At 56.0% G+C, this 22,749-nt stretch overlaps 1 protein-coding gene across 1 annotated transcript; it reads right to left on the bottom strand.

The window, feature by feature from the left end:
• Positions 1–2,264: 2,264 nt before the first annotated feature.
• LOC115915934 (ribosome biogenesis protein BOP1-like) lies at positions 2,265–21,933 on the bottom strand. Its single transcript, XM_030969638.1, has 3 exons — positions 21,686–21,933; positions 17,116–17,298; positions 2,265–2,651 (listed from the first exon to the last, which is right to left on the bottom strand). Exons 1-3 carry the CDS (start codon positions 21,692–21,694, stop codon positions 2,499–2,501), a joined length of 345 nt encoding a protein of 114 aa, XP_030825498.1. The 5' UTR covers positions 21,695–21,933; the 3' UTR covers positions 2,265–2,498.
• Positions 21,934–22,749: the final 816 nt, after the last annotated feature.

Below are 22,749 nucleotides of genomic sequence, written 5' to 3'. Positions count from 1 at the left end.
TCCCGATCCTATTCCTGATCCCAATCCTGATCCCATTCCCGATCCCATTCCTGATCCCATTCCCGATCCCATTCCTGATCTTATTCCTGATCCCATTTCCAATCCCATTTCCGATCCCACTCCTGATCCCATTCCTGATCCCATTCCCATTCCTGATGCCATCCCCAACCCCATTCCTGATCTTATTCCTCATCTTATTCCTGATCCCATTCCTGATCCTATTCCCGATCCCATTTCCAATCCCATTCCTGATCCCATTCCCGATCCCATTTCCAATCCCATTCCTGATCCCATTCCTGATCCCATTCCCGATCCTATTCCCGATCCCATTCCCGATCCTATTCTCGATCCCATTTCCAATCCCATTTCCGATCCCATTCCTGATGCCATTCCCAACCCCATTCCTGATCCTATTCCTGATCCTATTCCTGATCCCAATCCTGATCCTATTCCTGATCCAATTCCTGATCCAATTCCTGATCCTATTCCTGATCCAATTCCTGATCCAATTCCCGATCCTATTCCCCCACTCCGATCTTATTCCCCAATGATCCTATTCCCCCATTCCTGATCCATTCCCAACCCCCATCCCATTCCTGATCCCATTCCCATTCCTGATGCCACTCCCAACCCCACTCCTGATCCTATTCCTGATCCCAATCCTGATCCTATTCCTGATCCCATTCCCGATCCCATTCCCGATCCTATTCCCGATCTTATTCCTGATCCCATTCCCATTCCTGATGCCACTCCCAACCCCACTCCTGATCTTATTCCTGATCCCACTCCTGATCCTATTTCCAATCCCATTCCTGATCCTATTCCCAGTCCCACTCCCAATCCCACTCCCGATCCCGATCCCACTCCTGGTGCATCCCAGCCTCTCCCAGGCCGTTTTTCCAGCTGCAATTCCGGAATTCTCCCCCTCCCCGCGGTTCTGTCCCGCTCGCTCAGGGCTGCGGCTCCCGGGGCCTTTTCCAGGAGAATTCCGGGCTCGGGCCGCCCCCGGAGCGCCGGGAATTGCCAGGGCCGGTAATGGATTGAGCAGGGATCGGGGAAGGGCCCGGCCCTGCGGAAATTCCAGAGCTCTTCCCGAGGTTTTTCCGAGGCTGGGACCCCGGGGAAGGCTCAGGCGGCAGCTCCTGGAATTCCTGAGCAGGAGCACCGGGAGCGATCCCACACGGAACTCGCGGCGTTCCCGAAATTCCCTCCCTCCCCAGAGCCCACCGGGAGACGGGAATCAGGGAATTGCAGAGCTTGGAAAAAGGACAACGCCGGCCTTGTCCCCATCCCACATCCACAGGGATGGGAAATTCCTCCTGGGAATGGGGATGCCAGCCCGGAATTCCAACTGGGAATGGGGATTCCAGCCCAGAATTCCAGCTAGGAAAGGGGATCCCAGCCCGGAATTCCAACTGGGAATGGGGATTCCAGCCCGGAATTCCAACTGGGAATGGGGATTCCAGCCCGGAATTCCAGCTGGGAATGGGGATCCCAGCCCAGAATTCCAGCTGGGAATGGGGATGCCAGCCCGGAATTCCAGCTGGGAATGGGGATCCCAGCCCGGCCACATCCACAGGGATGGGAAAATTCCTGGGAATGGGGATCCCAGCCCGGAATTCCAGCTGGGAATGGGGATGCCAGCCCGGAATTCCAACTGGGAATGGGGATCCCAGCCTGGCCACATCCACAGGGATGGGAAATCCTGGGAATGGCAATTCCAGCTGGGAATGGGGATCCCAGCCTGGAATTCCAGCTGGGAATGGGGATCCCAGCCCAGAATTCCAGCTGGGAATGGGGATCCCAGCCCGGAATTCCAGCTGGGAATGGGGATCCCAGCCCAGAATTCCAGCTGGGAATGGGGATCCCAGCCGGGAATTCCAGCTGGAATGGGGATCCCAGTCTGGAATTCCAGCTGGGAATGGGGATCCCAGCCCAGAATTCCAACTGGGAATGGGGATCCCAGTCTGGAATTCCTACTGGGAATGGGGATCCCAGCCCAGAATTCCAGCTGGGAATGGGAATCCCGGCCTGGCCACATCCACAGGGATGGGAAATCCTGGGAATGGGGATCCCAGCCCGGAATTCCAGCTGGGAATGGGGATCCCAGCCTGGCCACATCCACAGGGATGGGAAATCCTGGGAATGGGGATGCCAGCCCGGAATTCCAGCTGGGAATGGCAATTCCAGCCTGGCCACATCCACAGGGATGGGAATTCCAGCTGGGAGTGAGAATTCCAGCTGGGAACGGGGATTCCAGTCTGGAATTCCAGCCCTTTCCAGGGGAATATTCCCAAGAATCCCAACCTGAGGCCGTTCCTCGTGTCCTGTCCCATTCCCTGGGAGCAGATCCTGCCCTGGATCCCCCTGGATCCCCTCGATCCCACTTTTCTCCGGGACGAGCCCCAACAGCTGCTCCGGACTTTTCCCAAATCCATCATTTTTTTCCCAGACGCCGAATCCACCGCTCGCATCGCACCGAATCCATCACTTCCACCTCAGATCCAGGACAAAATTCCACGAATCCCGTCGGGTCCTACCTCCTCATCCGAGCTGTCCTCCTCGTACTCATCGTGCACAACCAAATCCTGCTGCCCTTCCAAGGGGGAATCGTCTCCCAAGGTTTTCCTCTTCCCAGGAGCCCCTTCGGCCTGGAAAATGGGGGGAAAAGCAGCCAGGTAAGATCCCAACCCGAAATTCCCGGGATTTGTTTTTTTTTGTGCCAAGGAAGGAGAGGAGATCCCAGCCTGGAAGGGATCGGGATGGGAACGGGAAATTCCAGGAACCAACCCGGGCGTGGATCCACGGAAAAGGGGCTGTGGAATGCCAGGGAAAAGTGGGAATTCTGCCCCGCTCAGATCCCAGCTGGAATGTGGATCCGACACCAGAGGGGTTTGGGAGTGGAGCTGGGAATGTGCGGGAGGAGCAGGGAATTGCAGGAGATCCCAGAGCCTTTTCCAGGGGTTTTTGTGGGTGGGAGAGCTTTTCCAGGGGGAGTTGGAATAATGAGTGTGAGGAAGAGTTCAGGCACAGGGACGAGTCTGTTCTGGGGAAAATTGTGGGGAAAATGGAAATTTTAATGTTCCAGAGCCTTTTCCAGGGGTTTTTGTGGGAGAGCTGCAGAGGGGTTTGGGATGCAGCTGGAGGGATGGGAAGCAGGGAATGGCTTCCCATGGGAAACTGGGATTTTGGGATGGAATTCCCAGAGGATCCGGGGCTGCTCCGGCCCTGGAATAGCAGGGAATGGGATCATCCCTGAAATCCCCTCCATTCCCAGCCCATTCCCAGCATTCCTGGCCTTTCCAGGAGGGAATTCCCCGGGAATCCCACCCCAGCCACATTCCCACATTCCCACCTCCCTCATGCCGGATTTTCCCCTCTCATCCCGGGATTCCCAAGGTTTGGGATTGAGGAGAATCCTCCCCATTCCTGGGAGCCCAAACTTGCCCAAAATTCCCTCGTTCTGCCCCCAATTTCTGGGAAGAAAAGGGAAATTCCAGAGGAGAATCCCAGAGCCAAATTTTCCAGGGGATTTCTGGGAGAGCTGCAAAGGGGTTTGGGATGGGAAACGGGGAATGGCTTCCCAAGGAAAATTGGGATTTTGGGATGGAATTCCCACAGAATCCAGGGCTTGAACATCCCAGGAACATTCCGGGATATCAGGAGCTGCCCCATGGGAACAGGATCATCCCAGAGATCGCTTCCATCCCAAACCATTCCAGAATTCCACGGGAAAAAACCCCAAACTCTGTCCCAGCCCATCCAAGCTGTGAAGGAATTCCAGATCCCCTCTATCCCTGTCTGGAAAATCTGGATGCAGAGATCTCTGGGATGAGAATTCCCAGTGGGATCAGCCTCGTCCCAGTCCGTACCAGAGCAGCTCCAGCTGCCCAGAATTCCTGAATTCCCAGATTTCTGTGGGATAACCCCAGAGCCTGACCCTGATGCTGGAGGGGCTCCGGGAATGATCCCAAAATTCCCTGGAATGATTGGAAAAGTGGGATCAGGATTCAAGGAATGGTTGGGAAAGCAGGATTGGGATTCAGGGAATGATTGGAAAAGTGGGGTCAGGATTCAGGGAATGATTGGAAAAGTGGGATTGGGGTCAGGATCCAGGGAATGGTTGGAAAAGTGGGATCAGGATTCAAGGAATGACTCCAAGAGTGGGGTCAGGATTCAGGGAATGGCTGGAAAAGCGGGATTGGGATTCAGGAATGGCTGGAAAAGCGGGATTGGGATTCAGGGAATGGTTGGAAAAGTGGGATCAGGATTCAGGGAATGACTCCAAGAGTGGGGTCAGGATTCAGGGAATGGTTGGGAAAGCAGGATCAGGATTCAGGGAATGACTGGAAAAGCAGGATTGGGATTCAGGAATGATTGGAAAAGCGGGATTGGGGTCAGGATTCAGAGGATGACTGGAAGAGTACGGTCAGGATTCAGGGTATGATTGGAAAAGCAGGATTGGGATCAGGATTCAGGAATGATTGAAAAAGCAGGGTGAGGATTCAGGAAACGACTGGAAAAGCAGGATCAGATCCAGGTCTGATTGGAAAAGCAGGATCAGGATTCAGGAAATGACTCAAAGAAAGGGGTCAGGATTCAGGAAATGATTGGAAAAGCAGGATCAGGATTCAGGGAATGGCTGGAAAAGCAGGATTTGTGTCAGGATCCAGGGAATGGCTGCAAAATCAGGATTTGTGTCAGGATCCAGGGAAGGGCTGCAGAATCAGGATTTGTGTCAGGATCCAGGGAAGGGCTGGAGAATCAGGATTTGTGTCAGGATCCAGGGAAGGGCTGCAGAATCAGGGTTTGTGTCAGGACCCGGAAGGGCTGCAGAATCAGGGTTTGTGTCAGGATCCAGGGAATGGCTGCAGAATCAGGATTTGTGTCAGGATCCAGGGAAGGGCTGCAGAATCAGGGTTTGTGTCAGGATTCAGGGAACAGCTGGAAAAGCAGGATTTGTGTCAGGATTCAGGGAACGGCTGCAGAATCAGGATTTGTGTCAGGATCCAGGGAAGGGCTGCAGAATCAGGATTTGTGTCAGGATTCAGGGAAGGGCTGCAGAATCAGGATTTGTGTCAGGATTCAGGGAAGGGCTGCAGAATCAGGATTTGTGTCAGATCAGATGATATTTGTGTAGGATAGGGGGCTGGAAAAGCAGGATTTGTGTCAGGATCCAGGGAAGGGCTGGAGAATCAGGATTTGTGTCAGGATTCAGGGAACGGCTGCAGAATCAGGGTTTGTGTAAGGATCCAGGGAAGGGCTGCAGAATCAGGGTTTGTGTCAGGATCCAGGGAAGGGCTGCAGAATCAGGATTTGTGTCAGGATCCAGGGAAGGGCTGCAGAATCAGGATTTGGGATTCAGGAACGGCTGCAGAATAGTTTGTGAAAAAGGCTGCAGAATAGGGGTCAGGATCCAGGGAAGGGCTGCAGAATCAGGATTTGTGTCAGGATTCAGGGAAGGGCTGGAAAAGCAGGATTTGTGTCAGGATCCAGGGAATGGCTGCAGAGCCAGGATTTGTGTCAGGATTCAGGGAACGGCTGGAAAAGCAGGATTTGTGTCAGGATCCAGGGAACGGCTGCAGAATCAGGATTTGTGTCAGGATCCAGGGGAAGGGCTGCAGAATCAGGATTGGGTCAGGATTCAGGAAAGGATTGAGAATCAGGATTTGTGTCAGGATCCAGGGAATGGCTGCAGAATCAGGATTTGTGTCAGGATCCAGGGAATGAGAATCAGGGTTTGTGTCAGGATTCAGGGACAGCTGGAAAGCAGGATTTGTGTCAGTCGGGAACGGCTGCAGAATCAGGATTTGTGTCAGGATCCAGGGAAGGGCTGCAGAGTCAGGATTTGTGTCAGGATTCAGGGAAGGGCTGCAGAATCAGGATTTGTGTCAGGATCCAGGGAAGGGCTGGAGAATCAGGATTTGTGTCAGGATCCAGGGAACGGCTGGAGAATCAGGATTTGTGACAGGATCCAGGGAACTGCAGAATCAGGATTTGTGTCAGGATCCAGGGAAGGGCTGGAGAGTCAGGATTTTTGTCAGGATCCAGGGAAGGGCTGCAGAATCAGGATTTGTGTCAGGATTCAGGGAAGGGCTGGAGAATCAGGATTTGTGTCAGGATTCAGGGAAGGGCTGCAGAATCAGGATTTGTGTCAGGATTCAGGGAAGGGCTGCAGAATCAGGATTTGTGTCAGGATCCAGGGAATGGCTGGAGAATCAGGGTTTGTGTCAGGATCCAGGGAATGGCTGGAAAAGCAGGATTTGTGTCAGGATCCAGGGAAGGGCTGGAGAATCAGGATTTGTGTCAGGATTCAGGGAACGGCTGGAAAAGCAGGATTTGTGTCAGGATCCAGGGAACGGCTGCAGAGTCAGGATTTGTGTCAGGATCCAGGGAATGGCTGCAGAATCAGGATTTGTGTCAGGATCCAGGGAACGGCTGGAGAATCAGGATTTGTGTCAGGATCCAGGGAACGGCTGGAGAATCAGGATTTGTGTCAGGATCCAGGGAAGGGCTGGAGAATCAGGGTTTGTGTCAGGATCCAGGGAAGGGCTGCAGAGCCAGGACCAGGACCCAGCTCTGATTGCTCCAGCAGGATTTGTGTCAGGATTGAGGGAATGGCTGGAAAAGCAGGGTTTGTGTCAGGATCCAGGGAAGGGCTGCAGAATCAGGATTTGTGTCAGGATCCAGGGAAGGGCTGCAGAATCAGGATTTGTGTCAGGATCCAGGGAACTGCTGCAGAATCAGGGTTTGTGTCAGGATCCAGGGAAGGGCTGGAGAATCAGGATTTGTGTCAGGATCCAGGGAAGGGCTGGAGAATCAGGATTTGTGTCAGGATCCAGGGAAGGGCTGGAAAAGCAGGATTTGTGTCAGGATCCAGGGAAGGGCTGCAGAATCAGGATTTGTGTCAGGATTCAGGGAAGGGCTGCAGAGTCAGGGTTTGTGTCAGGATCCAGGGAAGGGCTGCAGAGCAGGAAGGCCCAGCTCTGAGCCATCAGGATTTGTGTCAGGATTGAGGGAATGGCTGGAAAAGCAGGGTTTGTGTCAGGATTCAGGGAAGGGCTGCAGAGTCAGGATTTGTGTCAGGATCCAGGGAATGGCTGCAGAATCAGGATTTGTGTCAGGATCCAGGGAAGGGCTGGAGAATCAGGATTTGTGTCAGGATTCAGGGAACGGCTGCAGAATCAGGATTTGTGTCAGGATCCAGGGAATGGCTGCAGAATCAGGATTTGTGTCAGGATTCAGGGAATGGCTGGAGAATCAGGATTTGTGTCAGGATCCAGGGAAGGGCTGGAGAATCAGGATTTGTGTCAGGATTCAGGGAATGGCTGGAGAATCAGGATTTGTGTCAGGATCCAGGGAAGGGCTGGAGAATCAGGATTTGTGTCAGGATTCAGGGAATGGCTGGAAAAGCAGGGTTTGTGTCAGGATCCAGGGAATGGCTGGAGAATCAGGATTTGTGTCAGGATCCAGGGAAGGGCTGCAGAGCGTCCAGGACTCTCTGATTGCTCCGCAGGATTTCAGGGGAAGGGCTGCAGAATCAGGATTTGTGTCAGGATCCAGGGAAGGGCTGCAGAACCAGGATTTGTGTCAGGATCCAGGGAAGGGCTGCAGAATCAGGGTTTGTGTCAGGATCCAGGGAAGGGCTGCAGAATCAGGATTTGTGTCAGGATTCAGGGAATGGCTGCAGAGTCAGGATTTGTGTCAGGATCCAGGGAAGGGCTGCAGAGCCAGGACCAGGACCCAGCTCTGATTGCTCCAGCAGCCCCGGCCCGGCGCTCCCGGCGGGAGCTGTAACCCCGGCCCGGCAAGCCCCGGGGCAGGGATGGGATTACCGGCAAAACAAAGGCGGCTTTAAGGGCCGGCAGCTCCGCGGGGAGCCGGGATAAAGCTTTTCCCAGGTTTTTGGCGCTGGGATGCGGCTGGAGTTGGGTTTCACCTTCCCCGGCTGCCCCCGCCTGCGATGGAAAACGGAAAATCCCCGAAAATGCCGGCGTGACCGGCCTGGCCCGGACCGGCCCAGTTCATCCCAGTCTGTCCTGGTCTGTCCCAGTCTGTCCCAGTCTGCTCCCAGTCAGTCCCAGTCAGTCCCAGTTCATCCCAGTCTGTCCCAGTTGGTCCCTGTCTGTCCCAGTTTGGTCCCAGTCAGTCCCAGTTCATCCCAGTCTGTCCCAGTCAGTCCCAGTCAGTCCCAGTTCATCCCAGTCTGTCCCAGTTTGGTCCCAGTTCCTCCCAGTCAGTCCCAGTTCCTCCCAGTCTGTCCTGGTCTGTCCCAGTCTGTCCCAGTCCATCCCCGTTTGCTCCCAGTCAATCCCAGTGCCTCCCAGTCCTTCCCAGTTTGCTCCCAGTCAATCCCAGTCAGTCCCAGTTCATCCCAGTCTGTCCTGGTCTGTCCCAGTCAATCCCAGTCAGTCCCAGTGCCTCCCAGTCCTTCCCAGTTTGCTCCCAGTCAATCCCTGTCAGTCCCAGTCCTTCCCAGTTTGGTCCCAGTTCTTCCCAGTCAGTCCCAGTCAATCCCAGTCAGTCCCAGTTTGCTCCCAGTCAATCCCAGTCTGTCCCAGTTTGCTCCCAGTCAATCCCAGTCAGTCCCAGCCCATCCCAGTTTGCTCCCACTCAGTCCCAGTTCCTCCCAGTCCATCCCAATCTTTTCCACAAAAAACCCGAGCAGCCCCGGAGCACTGTGGGAACATCCCTGGAGTTTGGGAGCTCTGGGAACATCCCTGGAGTGGTTTGGGAACATCCCTGGAGTGGTTTGGGAACAGCCTGGAGTGGTCTGGGAGCTTTGGGAACAGCCTGGAGTGATTTGGGAGCTCTGGGAACATCCCTGGAGTGGTTTGGGAGCTTTGGGAACAGCCTGGAGTGGTTTGGGAACATCCCTGGAGTGGTTTGGGAACAGCCTGGAGTGGTTTGGGAGCTTTGGGAACAGCCTGGAGTGGTTTGGGAACATCCCTGGAGTGGTTTGGGAGCTTTGGGAACAGCCTGGAGTGGTTTGGGAGCTCTGGGAACATCCCTGGAGTGGTTTGGGAACATCCCTGGAGTGGTTTGGGAGCTTTGGGAACAGCCTGGAGTGGTTTGGGAACATCCCTGGAGTGGTTTGGGAACATCCCTGGAGTGGTTTGGGAGCTCTGGGAACATCCCTGGAATGGTTTGGGAACATCCCTGGAGTGGTTTGGGAGCTCTGGGAACATGCCTGGAGTGGTTTGGGAGCTCTGGGAACATCCCTGGAGTGGTTTGGGAGCTCTAGGAACATCCTGGATTGGTTTGGAACATCCCTGGAGTGGTTTGGGAGCTTTGGGAACATCCCTGGAGTGGTTTGGGAACAGCCTGGAGTGGTTTGGGAGCTCTGGGAACATCCCTGGAGTGGTTTGGGAGCTCTGGGAACAGCCTGGAGTGGTTTGGGAACATCCCTGGAGTGGTTTGGGAGCTTTGGGAACAGCCTGGAGTGGTTTGGGAACATCCCTGGAGTGGTTTGGGAACATCGGGAACAGCCTGGAGTGGTTTGGGAGCTCTGGGAACATCCCTGGAGTGGTTTGGGAACATCCCTGGAGTGGTTTGGGAACATCCCTGGAGTGGTTTGGGAGCTTTGGGAACAGCCTGGAGTGGTTTGGGAACATCCCTGGAGTGGTTTGGGAACAGCCTGGAGTGGTTTGGGAGCTTTGGGAACATCCCTGGAGTGATTTGGGAGCTCTGGGAACATCCCTGGAGTGGTTTGGGAGCTTTGGGAACATCCCTGGAGTGGTTTGGGAGCTTTGGGAACTGGGAATGAACCGGAGACGGGCCACGGAATGGGAAAACCCTGGAATTCTGGAATGGTTTGGGATGGAAAGGAGCTTTGGGATGATCCCACTCCCTCAGGGCAGCTCCCATTATCCTGGAGTATTCCTGGGACGTTCCAGGGACATTCCAGCCCAGGATTCTCTGGGAATTTCATCCCAAATTCCCAAAATCCCAATATTCCACGGGAAGCCATTCCCTGTTTCCCATTCCTCCAGCTGCATCCCAAACCCTCTCTCTGGTTTTCCCAGTTTTCCTGACCCAATCCCAGTTTCTCAGCCCTATTCCCAGTTTCCCAGCCCCAATCCCAGTTTTCCTGACTCAATCCCAGTTTTCCTGACCCAATCCCCATTTCCCAATTCAATCCCAGTTTTCCTGACCCAATCCCCATTTCCCAGCCCCAATCCCAGTTTTCCTGACTCAATCCCAATTTCCCAGTTCAATCCCAGTTTTCCAGCCCCAATCCCAGTTTCTCAGCCCTATTCCCAGTTTTCCTGACTCAATCCCAGTTTTCCAGCCCCAATCCCCATTTCCCAGCCCCAATCCCAGTTTTCCTGACCCAATCCCCATTTCCCAGCCCCAATCCCAGTTTTCCTGACCCAATCCCAGTTTTCCTGACCCAATCCCAGTTTCCCAGCCCCAATCCCAGTTTTCCTGACCCAATCCCAGTTTTCCAGCCCTATTCCCAGTTTTCCTGACCCAATCCCAGTTTTCCTGACTCAATCCCAGTTTTCCTGACCCAATCCCAGTTTCCCAGCCCCAATCCCAGTTTCCCAGCCCCAATCCCAGTTTCCCAGCCCCAATCCCAGTTTTCCTGACCCAATCCCAGTTTCCCAGCCCCAATCCCAGTTTTCCAGACCCAATCCTGATTTTCCAGCCCCAATCCCCATTTCCCAGCCCCAATCCCAGTTTTCCTGACCCATTCCCAGTTTCCCAGCCCCAATCCCAGTTTCCCAGCCCCAATCCCAGTTTTCCTGACCCATTCCCAGTTTCCCAGCCCCAATCCCAGTTTCCCAGCCCCAATCCCAATTTTCCAGCCCCATTCCCAGTTTTTCAGACCCAATCCCAGTTTTCCAGCCCCAATCCCGGTTTCCCAGCCCCAATCCCAGTTTTCCAGCCCCAATCCCAGTTTTCCTAGCCCCAATCCCAGTTTTCCCAGCCCCAATCCCAGTTTCCAGCCCCAATCCCAGTTTTCCTGACTCAATCCCAGTTTTCCAGCCCCATTCCCGGTTTTCCAGCCCCAATCCCAGCAGAAGGGAGGAGTTAAGCAGCTCCAGAGTTTTTCCAGGATCGGGAGAGCAGCAAATCCAACATTGCAGCTGCCCCAGGAGCTGCCAGGGAAAACTGGGAACGCCGGAAGTCACCGGCAGCAAATCCAAAGTGACAGCGACAGGAAACATTTACAGAGCCCCCGGCAGAGCTGGGATCCGGGATTTGGGATTTGGGAATGGCAGAGCTGGGATTTGGGATTTGGGGAATGGCAGAGTTGGGATTTGGGATTTGGAAATGGCAGCTCTGGGATTTGGGATTTGGGCAATGGCAGAGCCAGGATTTGGGATTTGGGAATGGCAGCTCTGGGATTTGGGGAATGGCAGCTCTGGGATTTGGGAATGGCAGCTTTGGGATTTGGGGATTTTGGGATTTGGGGAATGGCAGCTCTGGGATTTGGGATTTGGGGAATGGCAGAGTTGGGATTTGGGATTTGGAGAATGGCAGAGTTGGGATTTAGGGAATGGCAGCTCTGGGATTTGGGATTTGGGGAATGGCAGCTCTGGGATTTGGGATTTGGGAATGGCAGCTCTGGGATTTGGGGAATGGCAGCTCTGGGATTTGGGATTTGGGAATGGCAGCTCTGGGATTTGGGAATGGCAGCTCTGGGATTTGGGATTTGGGGAATGGCAGCTCTGGGATTTGGGATTTGGGAATGGCAGCTCTGGGATTTGGGAATGGCAGCTCTGGGATTTGGGATTTGGGGAATGGCAGCTCTGGGATTTTGGGGAATGGCAGCTCTGGGATTTGGGATTTGGGAATGGCAGAGTTGGGATTTGGGATTTGGGAATGCAGGAGTTGGGATTTGGGGATTTGGGGAATGGCAGCTCTGGGATTTGGGATTTGGGAATGGCAGCTCTGGGATTTGGGATTTGGGGAATGGCAGCTCTGGGATTTGGGATTTGGGAATGGCAGCTCTGGGATTTGGGATTTGGGAATGGCAGAGTTGGGATTTGGGAATGGCAGAGTTGGGATTTGGGATTTGGAGAATGGCAGAGTTGGGATTTGGGAATGGCAGCTCTGGGATTTGGGATTTGGGGAATGGCAGCTCTGGGATTTGGGATTTGGGAATGGCAGCTCTGGGATTTGGGGAATGGCAGCTCTGGGATTTGGGATTTGGGAATGGCAGCTCTGGGATTTGGGGATTTGGGGAATGGCAGCTCTGGGATTTGGGATTTGGGAATGGCAGCTCTGGGATTTGGGAATGGCAGCTCTGGGATTTGGGATTTGGGAATGGCACCTCTGGGATTTGGGATTTGGGAATGGCAGCTCTGGGATTTGGGATTTGGGAATGGCAGCTCTGGGATTTGGGATTTGGGGAATGGCAGCTCTGGGATTTGGGAATGGCAGCTCTGGGATTTGGGATTTGGGAATGGCAGCTCTGGGATTTGGGATTTGGGAATGGCAGCTCTGGGATTTGGGATTTTGGGATTTGGGTATTTTGGGTTTGGGGTGGAGAGCGGGATTTGGGGGGGGTGATTTGGGGATGGAGCTGGATTTGGGGATTTGGGATTTGGGAATGGCAGCTCTGGGATTTGGGGATTTGGGGAATGGCAGCTCTGGGATTTGGGGATTTGGGAATGGCAGCTCTGGGATTTGGGGATTTGGGGAATGGCAGCTCTGGGATTTGGGATTTGGGAATGGCAGCTCTGGGATTTGGGGATTTGGGGAATGGCAGCTCTGGGATTTGGGAATGGCAGCTCTGGGATTTGGGATTTGGGGAATGGCAGCTCTGGGATTTGGGATTTGGGAATGGCAGAGTTGGGATTTGGGAATGGCAGCTCTGGGATTTGGGATTTGGGGAATGGCAGCTCTGGGATTTGGGGATTTGGGAATGGCAGCTCTGGGATTTGGGATTTGGGAATGGCAGCTCTGGGATTTGGGGATTTGGGGATTTGGGGAATGGCAGCTCTGGGATTTGGGAATGGCAGCTCTGGGATTTGGGATTTGGGGAATGGCAGCTCTGGGATTTGGGGATTTGGGAATGGCAGAGTTTGGGATTTGGGAATGGCAGCTCTGGGATTTGGGATTTGGGGAATGGCAGCTCTGGGATTTGGGATTTGGGAAGGGGCGTCTGGGATTTGGGTTTGGGTATGGCAGCTCTGGGATTTGGGATTTGGGGAATGGCAGCTCTGGGATTTGGGGATTTTGGGATTTGGGGAATGGCAGCTCTGGGATTTGGGATTTGGGGAATGGCAGCTCTGGGATTTGGGGAATGGCAGAGCTGGGATTTGGGATTTGGGAATGGCAGCTCTGGGATTTGGGGAATAGCAGCTCTGGGATTTGGGATTTGGGAATGGCAGCTCTGGGATTTGGGGATTTGGGAATGGCAGCTCTGGGATTTGGGTATGGCAGCTCTGGGATTTGGGGATTTGGGGAATGGCAGCTCTGGGATTTGGGATTTGGGGAATGGCAGCTCTGGGATTTGGGGAATGGCAGCTCTGGGATTTGGGATTTGGGGAATGGCAGCTCTGGGATTTGGGGATTTTGGGATTTGGGGAATGGCAGCTCTGGGATTTGGGATTTGGGAATGGCAGCTCTGGGATTTGGGGATTTTGGGATTTGGGGAATGGCAGCTCTGGGATTTGGGGAATGGCAGCTCTGGGATTTGGGATTTGGGGAATGGCAGCTCTGGGATTTGGGGATTTGGGGAATGGCAGCTCTGGGATTTGGGATATGGCAGCTCTGGGATTTGGGATTTGGGGAATGGCAGCTCTGGGATTTGGGATTTGGGAATGGCAGAGTTGGGATTTGGGAATGGCAGCTCTGGGATTTGGGATTTGGGAATGGCAGCTCTGGGATTTGGGGATTTGGGGAATGGCAGCTCTGGGATTTGGGATTTCGGGAATGGCAGCTCTGGGATTTGGGGAATGGCAGAGCTGGGATTTGGGATTTGGGGTGGCAGCTCTGGGATTTGGGATTTGGGAATGGCAGCTCTGGGATTTGGGGAATGGCAGCTCTGGGATTTGGGATTTGGGAATGGCAGCTCTGGGATTTGGGGAATAGCAGCTCTGGGTTTGGGATTTGGGAATGGCAGCTCTGGGATTTGGGATTTGGGAATGGCAGCTCTGGGATTTGGGGAATGGCAGCTCTGGGATTTTGGGATTTGGGGAATGGCAGCTCTGGGATTTGGGATTTGGAGAATGGCAGCTCTGGGATTTGGGATTTGGGAATGGCAGCTCTGGGATTTGGGGAATGGCAGCTCTGGGATTTGGGATTTGGGAATGGCAGCTCTGGGATTTGGGGAATAGCAGCTCTGGGATTTGGGATTTGGGAATGGCAGCTCTGGGATTTGGGATTTGGGAATGGCAGCTCTGGGATTTGGGGAATGGCAGCTCTGGGATTTTGGGATTTGGGAATGGCAGCTCTGGGATTTGGGATTTGGGAATGGCAGCTCTGGGATTTGGGATTTGGGGAATGGCAGCTCTGGGATTTGGGATTTGGGAATGGCAGCTCTGGGATTTGGGAATGGCAGCTCTGGGATTTGGGGATTTGGGAATGGCAGCTCTGGGATTTGGGATTTGGGGAATGGCAGCTCTGGGATTTGGGGATTTGGGAATGGCAGCTCTGGGATTTGGGATTTGGGGAATGGCAGCTCTGGGATTTGGGATTTGGGAATGGCAGCTCTGGGATTTGGGGAATGGCAGCTCTGGGATTTTGGGATTTGGGGAATGGCAGCTCTGGGATTTGGGATTTGGGGAATGGCAGAGTTGGGATTTGGGATTTGGAGAATGGCAGAGTTGGGATTTAGGGAATGGCAGCTCTGGGATTTGGGATTTGGGGAATGGCAGCTCTGGGATTTGGGATTTGGGAATGGCAGCTCTGGGATTTGGGGAATGGCAGCTCTGGGATTTGGGATTTGGGGAATGGCAGCTCTGGGATTTGGGATTTGGGAATGGCAGCTCTGGGATTTGGGGAATGGCAGCTCTGGGATTTGGGGAATGGCAGCTCTGGGATTTGGGATTTGGGAATGGCAGCTCTGGGATTTGGGATTTGGGGAATGGCAGCTCTGGGATTTGGGGAATGGCAGCTCTGGGATTTGGGGATTTGGGGAATGGCAGCTCTGGGATTTGGGATTTGGGGAATGGCAGCTCTGGGATTTGGGATTTGGGAATGGCACCTCTGGGATTTGGGATTTGGGGATTTGGAATTTGGGGAACAGCAGTTGATGACAGCCAGGAGCCAGGATGGCCCCAGATTCAAAGCATGGCTGGACAATTCCCAGCCTCCACAGGGGCTCCATCCCTTTCCCAGAGTTTTGAAGAGTTAAAAATAAGGATTGGTACACTCCCAGTTCCCCATATACGTTTTTTGCTGGATAGAGCTGCAGGGAATCCCCGGGATTGGGAGAATCCTGCTCAGCCCCAGCGTCCAGGAGGGAATTCTGGAGCTGCTCCAGCATTCCCAGAGCTGCTCCAGGGTGATCCAACAAAAACAAACCACTGGGATCAGGGAATTGCTAGGGGTTGGAAAACCCCTGGAGCCTCCCAGGCCACCCCGGCTGTGTCCCCATCCCACACCCACAGGGATGGGAAATTCCGGGAACGGGGATTCCAGCCTGGAATTCCAGCCCTTTCCAGGGCAATATTCCCAAAAATCCCAACCTGAGGCTGTTCCCCAGGTCCTGTCCCATTCCCTGGGAGCAGATCCTGCCCTGGATCCCCCTGGATCCCGTCAATCCCAATTTTCTCCAGAGTGAGCCCCAACAGCTCCCTCAGCCCCTTCAGGGAATTCCCCCATTCCCATTCCCACCAAATCCCCGTTTGCCCCAAATTCCAGGGCAGCATTCCCAAAAATCCCAATTTGAGCCCATTCCCTCTTTCCCCATCCGTTTTTTCCCTCGGAGCAGATCCCAAACTGCCCCTGGATCCCCTCAATCCCAATTTTCTCTGGGATCAGCCCCAACAGCTCCCTCAGCTCCCTCTGGGAACTCCCCCATTCCCATTCCCACCAAATCCCCGTTTGCCCCAAATTCCAGGGGAGCATTCCCAAAAATCCCAATTTAAAGCTGTTCCCGCTTTCCCCACCCATTTTTTCCCTGGGAGCAGATCCCAAACTGCCCCTGGATCCCTTCAATCCCACTTTTATCTGGGATCAGCCCCAACAGCTCCTTCAGCTTCTCCTGGGAACTCCCCCATTCCCATTCCCACATTCCCATTCATTCCCATTCCCATTCCTGCTCCCATTCCAGCCCCTCCCTGTCCTGCTCCACACCTGGATCGTGTCCAGCTGCTCCCTCCACCATTCCCAGGCCTTTTCCAGCTTCCCAGCCTGGGGTTATCCCAGGGATCCCGGAGCAGCCCTGCATTCTCTGGGAATTCCATCCCAAAATCCCAATTTTCCATGGGAAGCCATTCCCTGTTTCCCATCCCAAACCCCTCTGCAGCTCTCCCAGAAATCCCCTGGAAAATTTGGCTCTGGGATTCTCCTCCGGAATTTCCCTTTTCTTCCCAGAAATTGGGGGCAGAACGAGGGAATTTTGGGCAAGTTTGGGCTCCCAGGAATGGGGAGGATTCTCCTCAATCCCAAACCTTGGGAATCCCGGGATGAGAGGGGAAAATCCGGGATAAGGGAGGTGGGAATGTGGGAATGTGGCCGGGGTGGGATTCCCGGGGAATTCCCTCCTGGAAAGGCCAGGAATGCTGGGAATGGGCTGGGAATGGAGGGGATTTTAGGGATGATCCCATTCCCAAGGAACACCTCCTACCATCCTGGGATGTTCCAGGGATCTTGGGGCAGCCCTGGATTCTCTGGGAATTCCATCCCAAAATCCCAATTTCCCATGGGAAGCCATTCCCTGCTTCCCATCCCAAACCCCTCTGCAGCTCTCCCACAAAAACCCCTGGAAAAGGCTCTGGAACATTAAAATTTCCATTTTCCCCACAATTTCCCCCAGAACAGACTCGTCCCTGTGCCTGAATTCTTGCTCACACTCATTATCCCAACTCCCCCTGGAAAAGTGGATCAGGGCCAATCCATTCCTGGATATTGGGAACCAGAGCATCCCAGGAATGTTCAGGAATGCGATGGGAGCTCCCCAAGCTCAGGGCAGGATCCCAGTCAGGCCCTTACCTGTGTCTGGGGAGCTGAGGGGCTTCCAGGGGCTTCTTCCTCTTCCTCCTCCTCCTCCTCTTCCTCCTCCTCCTCCTCCTCAGCACTCCCGGAGGATTCGCTGTCGCTCCCCGAATCCTCGAGGCCGGAATAAACGCTCTCCTCGCTCTCGGACAGCTCCTCGCTGCCTCCAGAGGGGCTGGGCTGCGAGGGACAGCAGGGCAGGGTCACAGCGGGGACACAGAGGGGACACAGCGGGGACACAGAGGGGACACAGCGGGGACACACAGAGGGGACACACAGAGGGGACACAGCGGGGACACAGAGAGGGGACACAGAGAGGGGACACAGCAGGGGACACAGCAGGGACACAGAGAGGGGACACAGAGAGCGGACACAGAGGGGACACAGCGGGGACACAGCGGGGACACAGCGGGGGACAGAGGGGACACACAGGGACACAGAGGGGACACAGAGGGGACACAGAGGGGACACAGAGGGGACACAGAGAGGGGACACAGAGGGGGACACAGAGGGGACACAGAGGGGACACAGAGAGGGGACACAGAGGGGACACAGAGGGGACACAGGGGGGACACAGAGGGGACACAGTGGGGACACAGAGAGGGGACACAGAGGGGACACAGAGGGGACACAGAGGGGACACACAGAGGGGACACAGTGGGGACACAGAGGGGACACAGAGGGGACACAGAGGGGACACAGAGAGGGACACAGAGAGGGGACACAGAGGGGACACAGAGAAGGGGACACAGAGGGGACACAGCGGGGACACAGAGAGGGGACACAGAGGGGACACAGCGGGGACACAGAGAGGGACACAGAGGGGACACAGAGAGGGGACACAGAGAGGGGACACAGAGGGGGGACACAGAGGGGACACAGCGGGGACACAGCGGGGACACAGAGGGGACACAGAGGGGACACAGCAGGGATACAGCAGGGACACAGAGGGGACACAGCGGGGACACAGAGGGGACACAGAGGGGACACAGAGGGGACACAGAGAGGGGACACAGAGGGGACACAGAGGGACACAGAGGGGACACAGAGAGGGGACACAGAGGGGACACAGCGGGGACACAGCGGGGACACAACGGGGACACAGAGGGGACACAGAGGGGGACACAAGGGGGACACAGAGGGGACACAGAGGGACACAGAGAGGGACACAGGGGACACAGAGGGGACACAGAGGGGACACAGAGGGGACACAGAGAGGGCACACAGAGGGGACACAGAGGGGACACAGCACACAGAGGGGACACAGAGGGGACACAGAGAGGGACACAGAGGGACACAGACGGGACACAGAGGGGACACAGAGAGGGGACACACAGAGGGGACACACAGAGGGGACACAGAGGGGACACAGCGGGGACACAGACGGGACACAGAGGGGACACAGAGGGGACACAGAGGGGACACAGCAGGGACAGCACGGGGACAGCACGGGGACACAACGGGGACATCCCCGACCTGTGCTCCCACGGAGACACCCCCACACTGCTGGGACCCCCCCCCAAAAGAGTTTTTGGGTCCCCCCCCTTTAGGAGCAGCCTGGACACGCCCGGTTGTGGGGTCACCCTGCAGGACAAAGTCAGAGCCCCCCCAAGTCCTGGGTCCCACTGAGGAATGGGACAGACCCCTCCCCAAATGCTGGGGCCCCCTGAGAACCACGCTGGACCCCTCCCCAAATGCTGGGTCAGGATCAGACCCCTCCCCAAATGCTGGGTCAGGACCAGAGCAGACCCTCCCCAAATGCTGGGTCAGGATCAGACCCCTCCCCAAATGCTGGGTCAGGATCAGACCCCTCCCCAAATGCCGGGTCAGGACCAGACCCCTCCCCAAATGCTGGGTCAGGATCAGAACAGATCCTCCCAAATGCTGGGTGAGGATCAGACCCCTCCCCAAATGCTGGGTCAGGACCAGAGCAGACCCTCCCCAAAATGCTGGGTCAGGATCAGACCCCTCCCCAAATGCTGGGTCAGGACCAGAGCAGACCCTCCCCAAATGCTGGGTCAGGATCAGACCCCTCCCTCCCAAATGCTGGGTCAGGACCAGAGCAGACCCCTCCCCAAATGCTGGGTCAGGATCAGAGCAGATCCCCCCAAATGCTGGGTCAGGATCAGACCCCATCCCCAAATGCTGGGTTCAGGACCAAAGCAGACCCTCCCCAAATGCTGGGTCAGGATCAAACGACCCTCCCCAAATGCTGGGTCACTACCAGAGCAGACCCCTCCCCAAATTCTGGGTCAATATCAGAACAGACCCCTCCCAAATGCTGGGTCCCGATCAGGAGCAAACCAGACCCTCCCCAAATTGCTGGGTTTCCCTCAACCAAAGCAGACCCCTCCCCAAATTGCTGGGTCCTCCTCAGGACCAAACCGCCCTCCCCAATTACTGGGTCCTCCTCAGGACCAAAGCAGACCCTCCCCAAATTGCGGGGTTCCCCTCAGGACCAGAACAGACCCTGCCCCAAATGCTGGGTCAGGATCAGAACAGATCCTCCCAAATGCTGGGTCAGGATCAGACCCCTCCCCAAATGCTGGGTCAGGACCAGAGCAGACCCCTCCCCAAATGCTGGGTCAGGATCAGACCAGACCCCTCCCCAAATGCTGGGTCAGGATCAGAACAGATCCTCCCAAATGCTGGGTGAGGATCAGACCCCTCCCCAAATGCTGGGTCAGGATCAGAGCAGATCCCCCCAAATGCTGGGTCAGGACCAGAGCAGACCCCTCCCCAAATGCTGGGTCAGGATCAGACCAGACCCCTCCCCAAATTGCCGGGTTCCCCCTCAGGACCAAACCAGACCCTCCCCAAATTGCCGGGTTCCCCCTCAGGACCAAACCAGACCCTCCCCAAATTGCGGGTTCCCCCCTCAGGACCAAACCAGACCCTCCCCAAACTGCCAGGTTCCCCCTCATGGACACCAAACCAGACCCTCCCCAAATTGCCGGGTTCCCCCTCAGGACCAAACCAGACCCTCCCCAAATTGCCAGGTGTTCCCTCAGGACCAGGTCAGACCCTCCCCAAATTGCCGGGTTCCCCCTCATGGACACCAAACCAGACCCTCCCCAAATTGGGGGTTCCCCCTCAGGACCAAACCAGACCCTCCCCAAATCCGGGTTCCCCCCTCAGAACCAAACCACACCCTCCCCAAATTGCCGGATCCCCCTCAGGACCAAACCAGACCCTCCCCAAATTGCTGGTTCCCCCTCAGGACCAAACCACACCCTCCCCAAATTGCCGGGTCCCCCTCAGGACCAGGCCAGACCCTCCCCAAATTGCCGGGTTCCCCCTCAGGACCAAACCAGACCCTCCCCAAATTGGGGGTTCCCCCCTCAGGACCAAACCAGACCCTCCCCAAATTGCCGGTTCCTCCCTCAGGACCAAACCAGACCCTCCCCAAATTGCCGGGTTCCCCCTCATGGACACCAAACCAGACCCTCCCCAAATTGCCGGGTGTTCCCTCAGGACCAAACCAGACCCTCCCCAAATTGCCGGTTCCCCCTCAGGACCAAACCAGACCCTCCCCAAATTGCCGGGTTCCCCCTCAGGACCAAACCAGACCCTCCCCAAATTGCCGGTTCCTCCCTCAGGACCAAACCAGACCCTCCCCAAATCCGGGTCCCCCTCAGGACCAAACCAGACCCTCCCCAAATTGCCGGGTTCCCCTCAGGACCAAACCAGACCCTCCCCAAATTGCCGGGTTCCCCTCAGGACCAAACCAGACCCTCCCCAAATTGCTGGGTCCCCCCTCAGGACCAAACCAGACCCTCCCCAAATTGCCGGGTCCCCCTCAGGACCAGGCCAGACCCTCCCCAAATTCCCGGGTCCCCCTCAGGACCAGGCCAGACCCTCCCCAAATTCCCGGAGCCCCCCTCAGGACCAAACCAGACCCTCCCCAAATTGCCGGGTTCCCCCTCAGGACCAGGCCAGACCCTCCCCAAATTGCCGGGTTCCCCCTCAGGACCAGGCCAGACCCTCCCCAAATTGGGGGTTCCCCCTCAGGACCAAACCAGACCCTCCCCAAATTGCCGGGTCCCCCTCAGGACCAAACCAGACCCTCCCCAAATCCGGGTTCCCCCTCAGGACCAAACCAGACCCTCCCCAAATTGCCGGGTGTTCCCTCAGGACCAGGCCAGACCCTCCCCAAATCCGGGTCCCCCCTCAGGACCAAACCAGACCCTCCCCAAATTGCCGGTTCCCCCTCAGGACCAAACCAGACCCTCCCCAAATTGCCGGGTTCCCCCTCACGGACACCAGACCCAACCCTCCCCCACAATTGCCCCGTTCCCCTCACGGACACCAGGCCAGACCCCCCCCAAATTCCCCGGTTCCCCTCACGGACACCAGGCCAGACTTCCTCCATTCCCCGTTCCCCCTCACGGACAGCAGGCCGGACCCACCCGCCATTTCCCCATTTCCCGTTCCCCCTCACGGACACCAGGCCAGCCCCCTCCCTCCCGGTTGCCATGCCAATGCCGTGTGTGTCCCCCTCCTTCCCCGTTGCCATGACAACCCCGCGAGTCCCCCCCCCGTTCCCCCTCCCCGGTCACCCCCGGACCTGCTCCATGGTGGCGGCTCCGCGTGCGCCGCCGAACACGTGGGCGCGGGTCACCGGCACGGCCACGCCCCCGCCCGCCGCGCTTCCGCCTTGCCGCTGCGCCGCGCAGCTCCCGAGGGAGGGGATCCCGCTCCTGGGCAGGGCGGGATAACGGGAACGAGGGATAATAGCGGGAAAAGATGACGGGAAAAATAACGGGAATGGAGCGGCAGCGCGGGAAAATGTGAAAGTAACGTGCGCAGGCGCAAAGCCCGCCGCGCCGCCGGGCCCGCGCATGCGCGCACCGGCAGCCGCGCCAAAGGCGGTGGGAGGGCAGAATGGGGCGTGGTTTGCTTTCTGTGGGCGTGGTCACAATGGGCGTGGCTGTCCTACCAGGTTCTGTCGGTAGCGAATGGGCGTGGTCAGCGGGGAAATGGGCGTGTCCAAAGCGGGAGGGGCGGGGCCAGGCGTGACGGGGCCGTTCCCTTGGGAGAGCCCTGCCCAGCCATTGCCAGCAATGGGCAAGGGGCGTGGCCTATGATGGGGCGTGGCCTGTGTGATGGGGCGTGGCCAGGGTACAGAGGCATGGACCGGTATGGGACCAGTATGGACCAGTATGGATCGGCATGGACCGGTATGGGACCAGTATGGACCAGTATGGATCGGCATGGACCGGTATGGGACCAGTATAGAGCAGTATGGATCAGTATAAACCAGTATGGACCAGTAAGGACCAGTATGGATCACTATAATCCAGTATAAACCAGTATGGGGCCAGTATGGACCAGTATGGATCACTGCAAACCAGTATAATCCAGTACAAACCAGTATGGGGCCAGTCTGGACCAATATAAACCAGTATAGGACCAGTATAAATCAGTACGGGCCAATATAAACCAGTTTGGACCATTATGAACCAGTATGGACCACTAAGGACCAGTATTAACCAATATGGACCAGTCTGGACTGGTAAAGACCAGTAGGGACCACTACAGACCAGTATGGACCAGTACGGACCAGTATGGGCCAGTACAGACCAGTACAGACCAGTACAGACCAGTACAGACCAGTAAGGACCAGTACGG

This window comes from Camarhynchus parvulus, unplaced genomic scaffold (genome assembly GCF_901933205.1).
Source record: "Camarhynchus parvulus unplaced genomic scaffold, STF_HiC, whole genome shotgun sequence".
Classification (NCBI taxonomy): Eukaryota; Metazoa; Chordata; class Aves; order Passeriformes; family Thraupidae; genus Camarhynchus; species Camarhynchus parvulus.
This window is presented reverse-complemented; position numbering and strand designations above follow the sequence as displayed.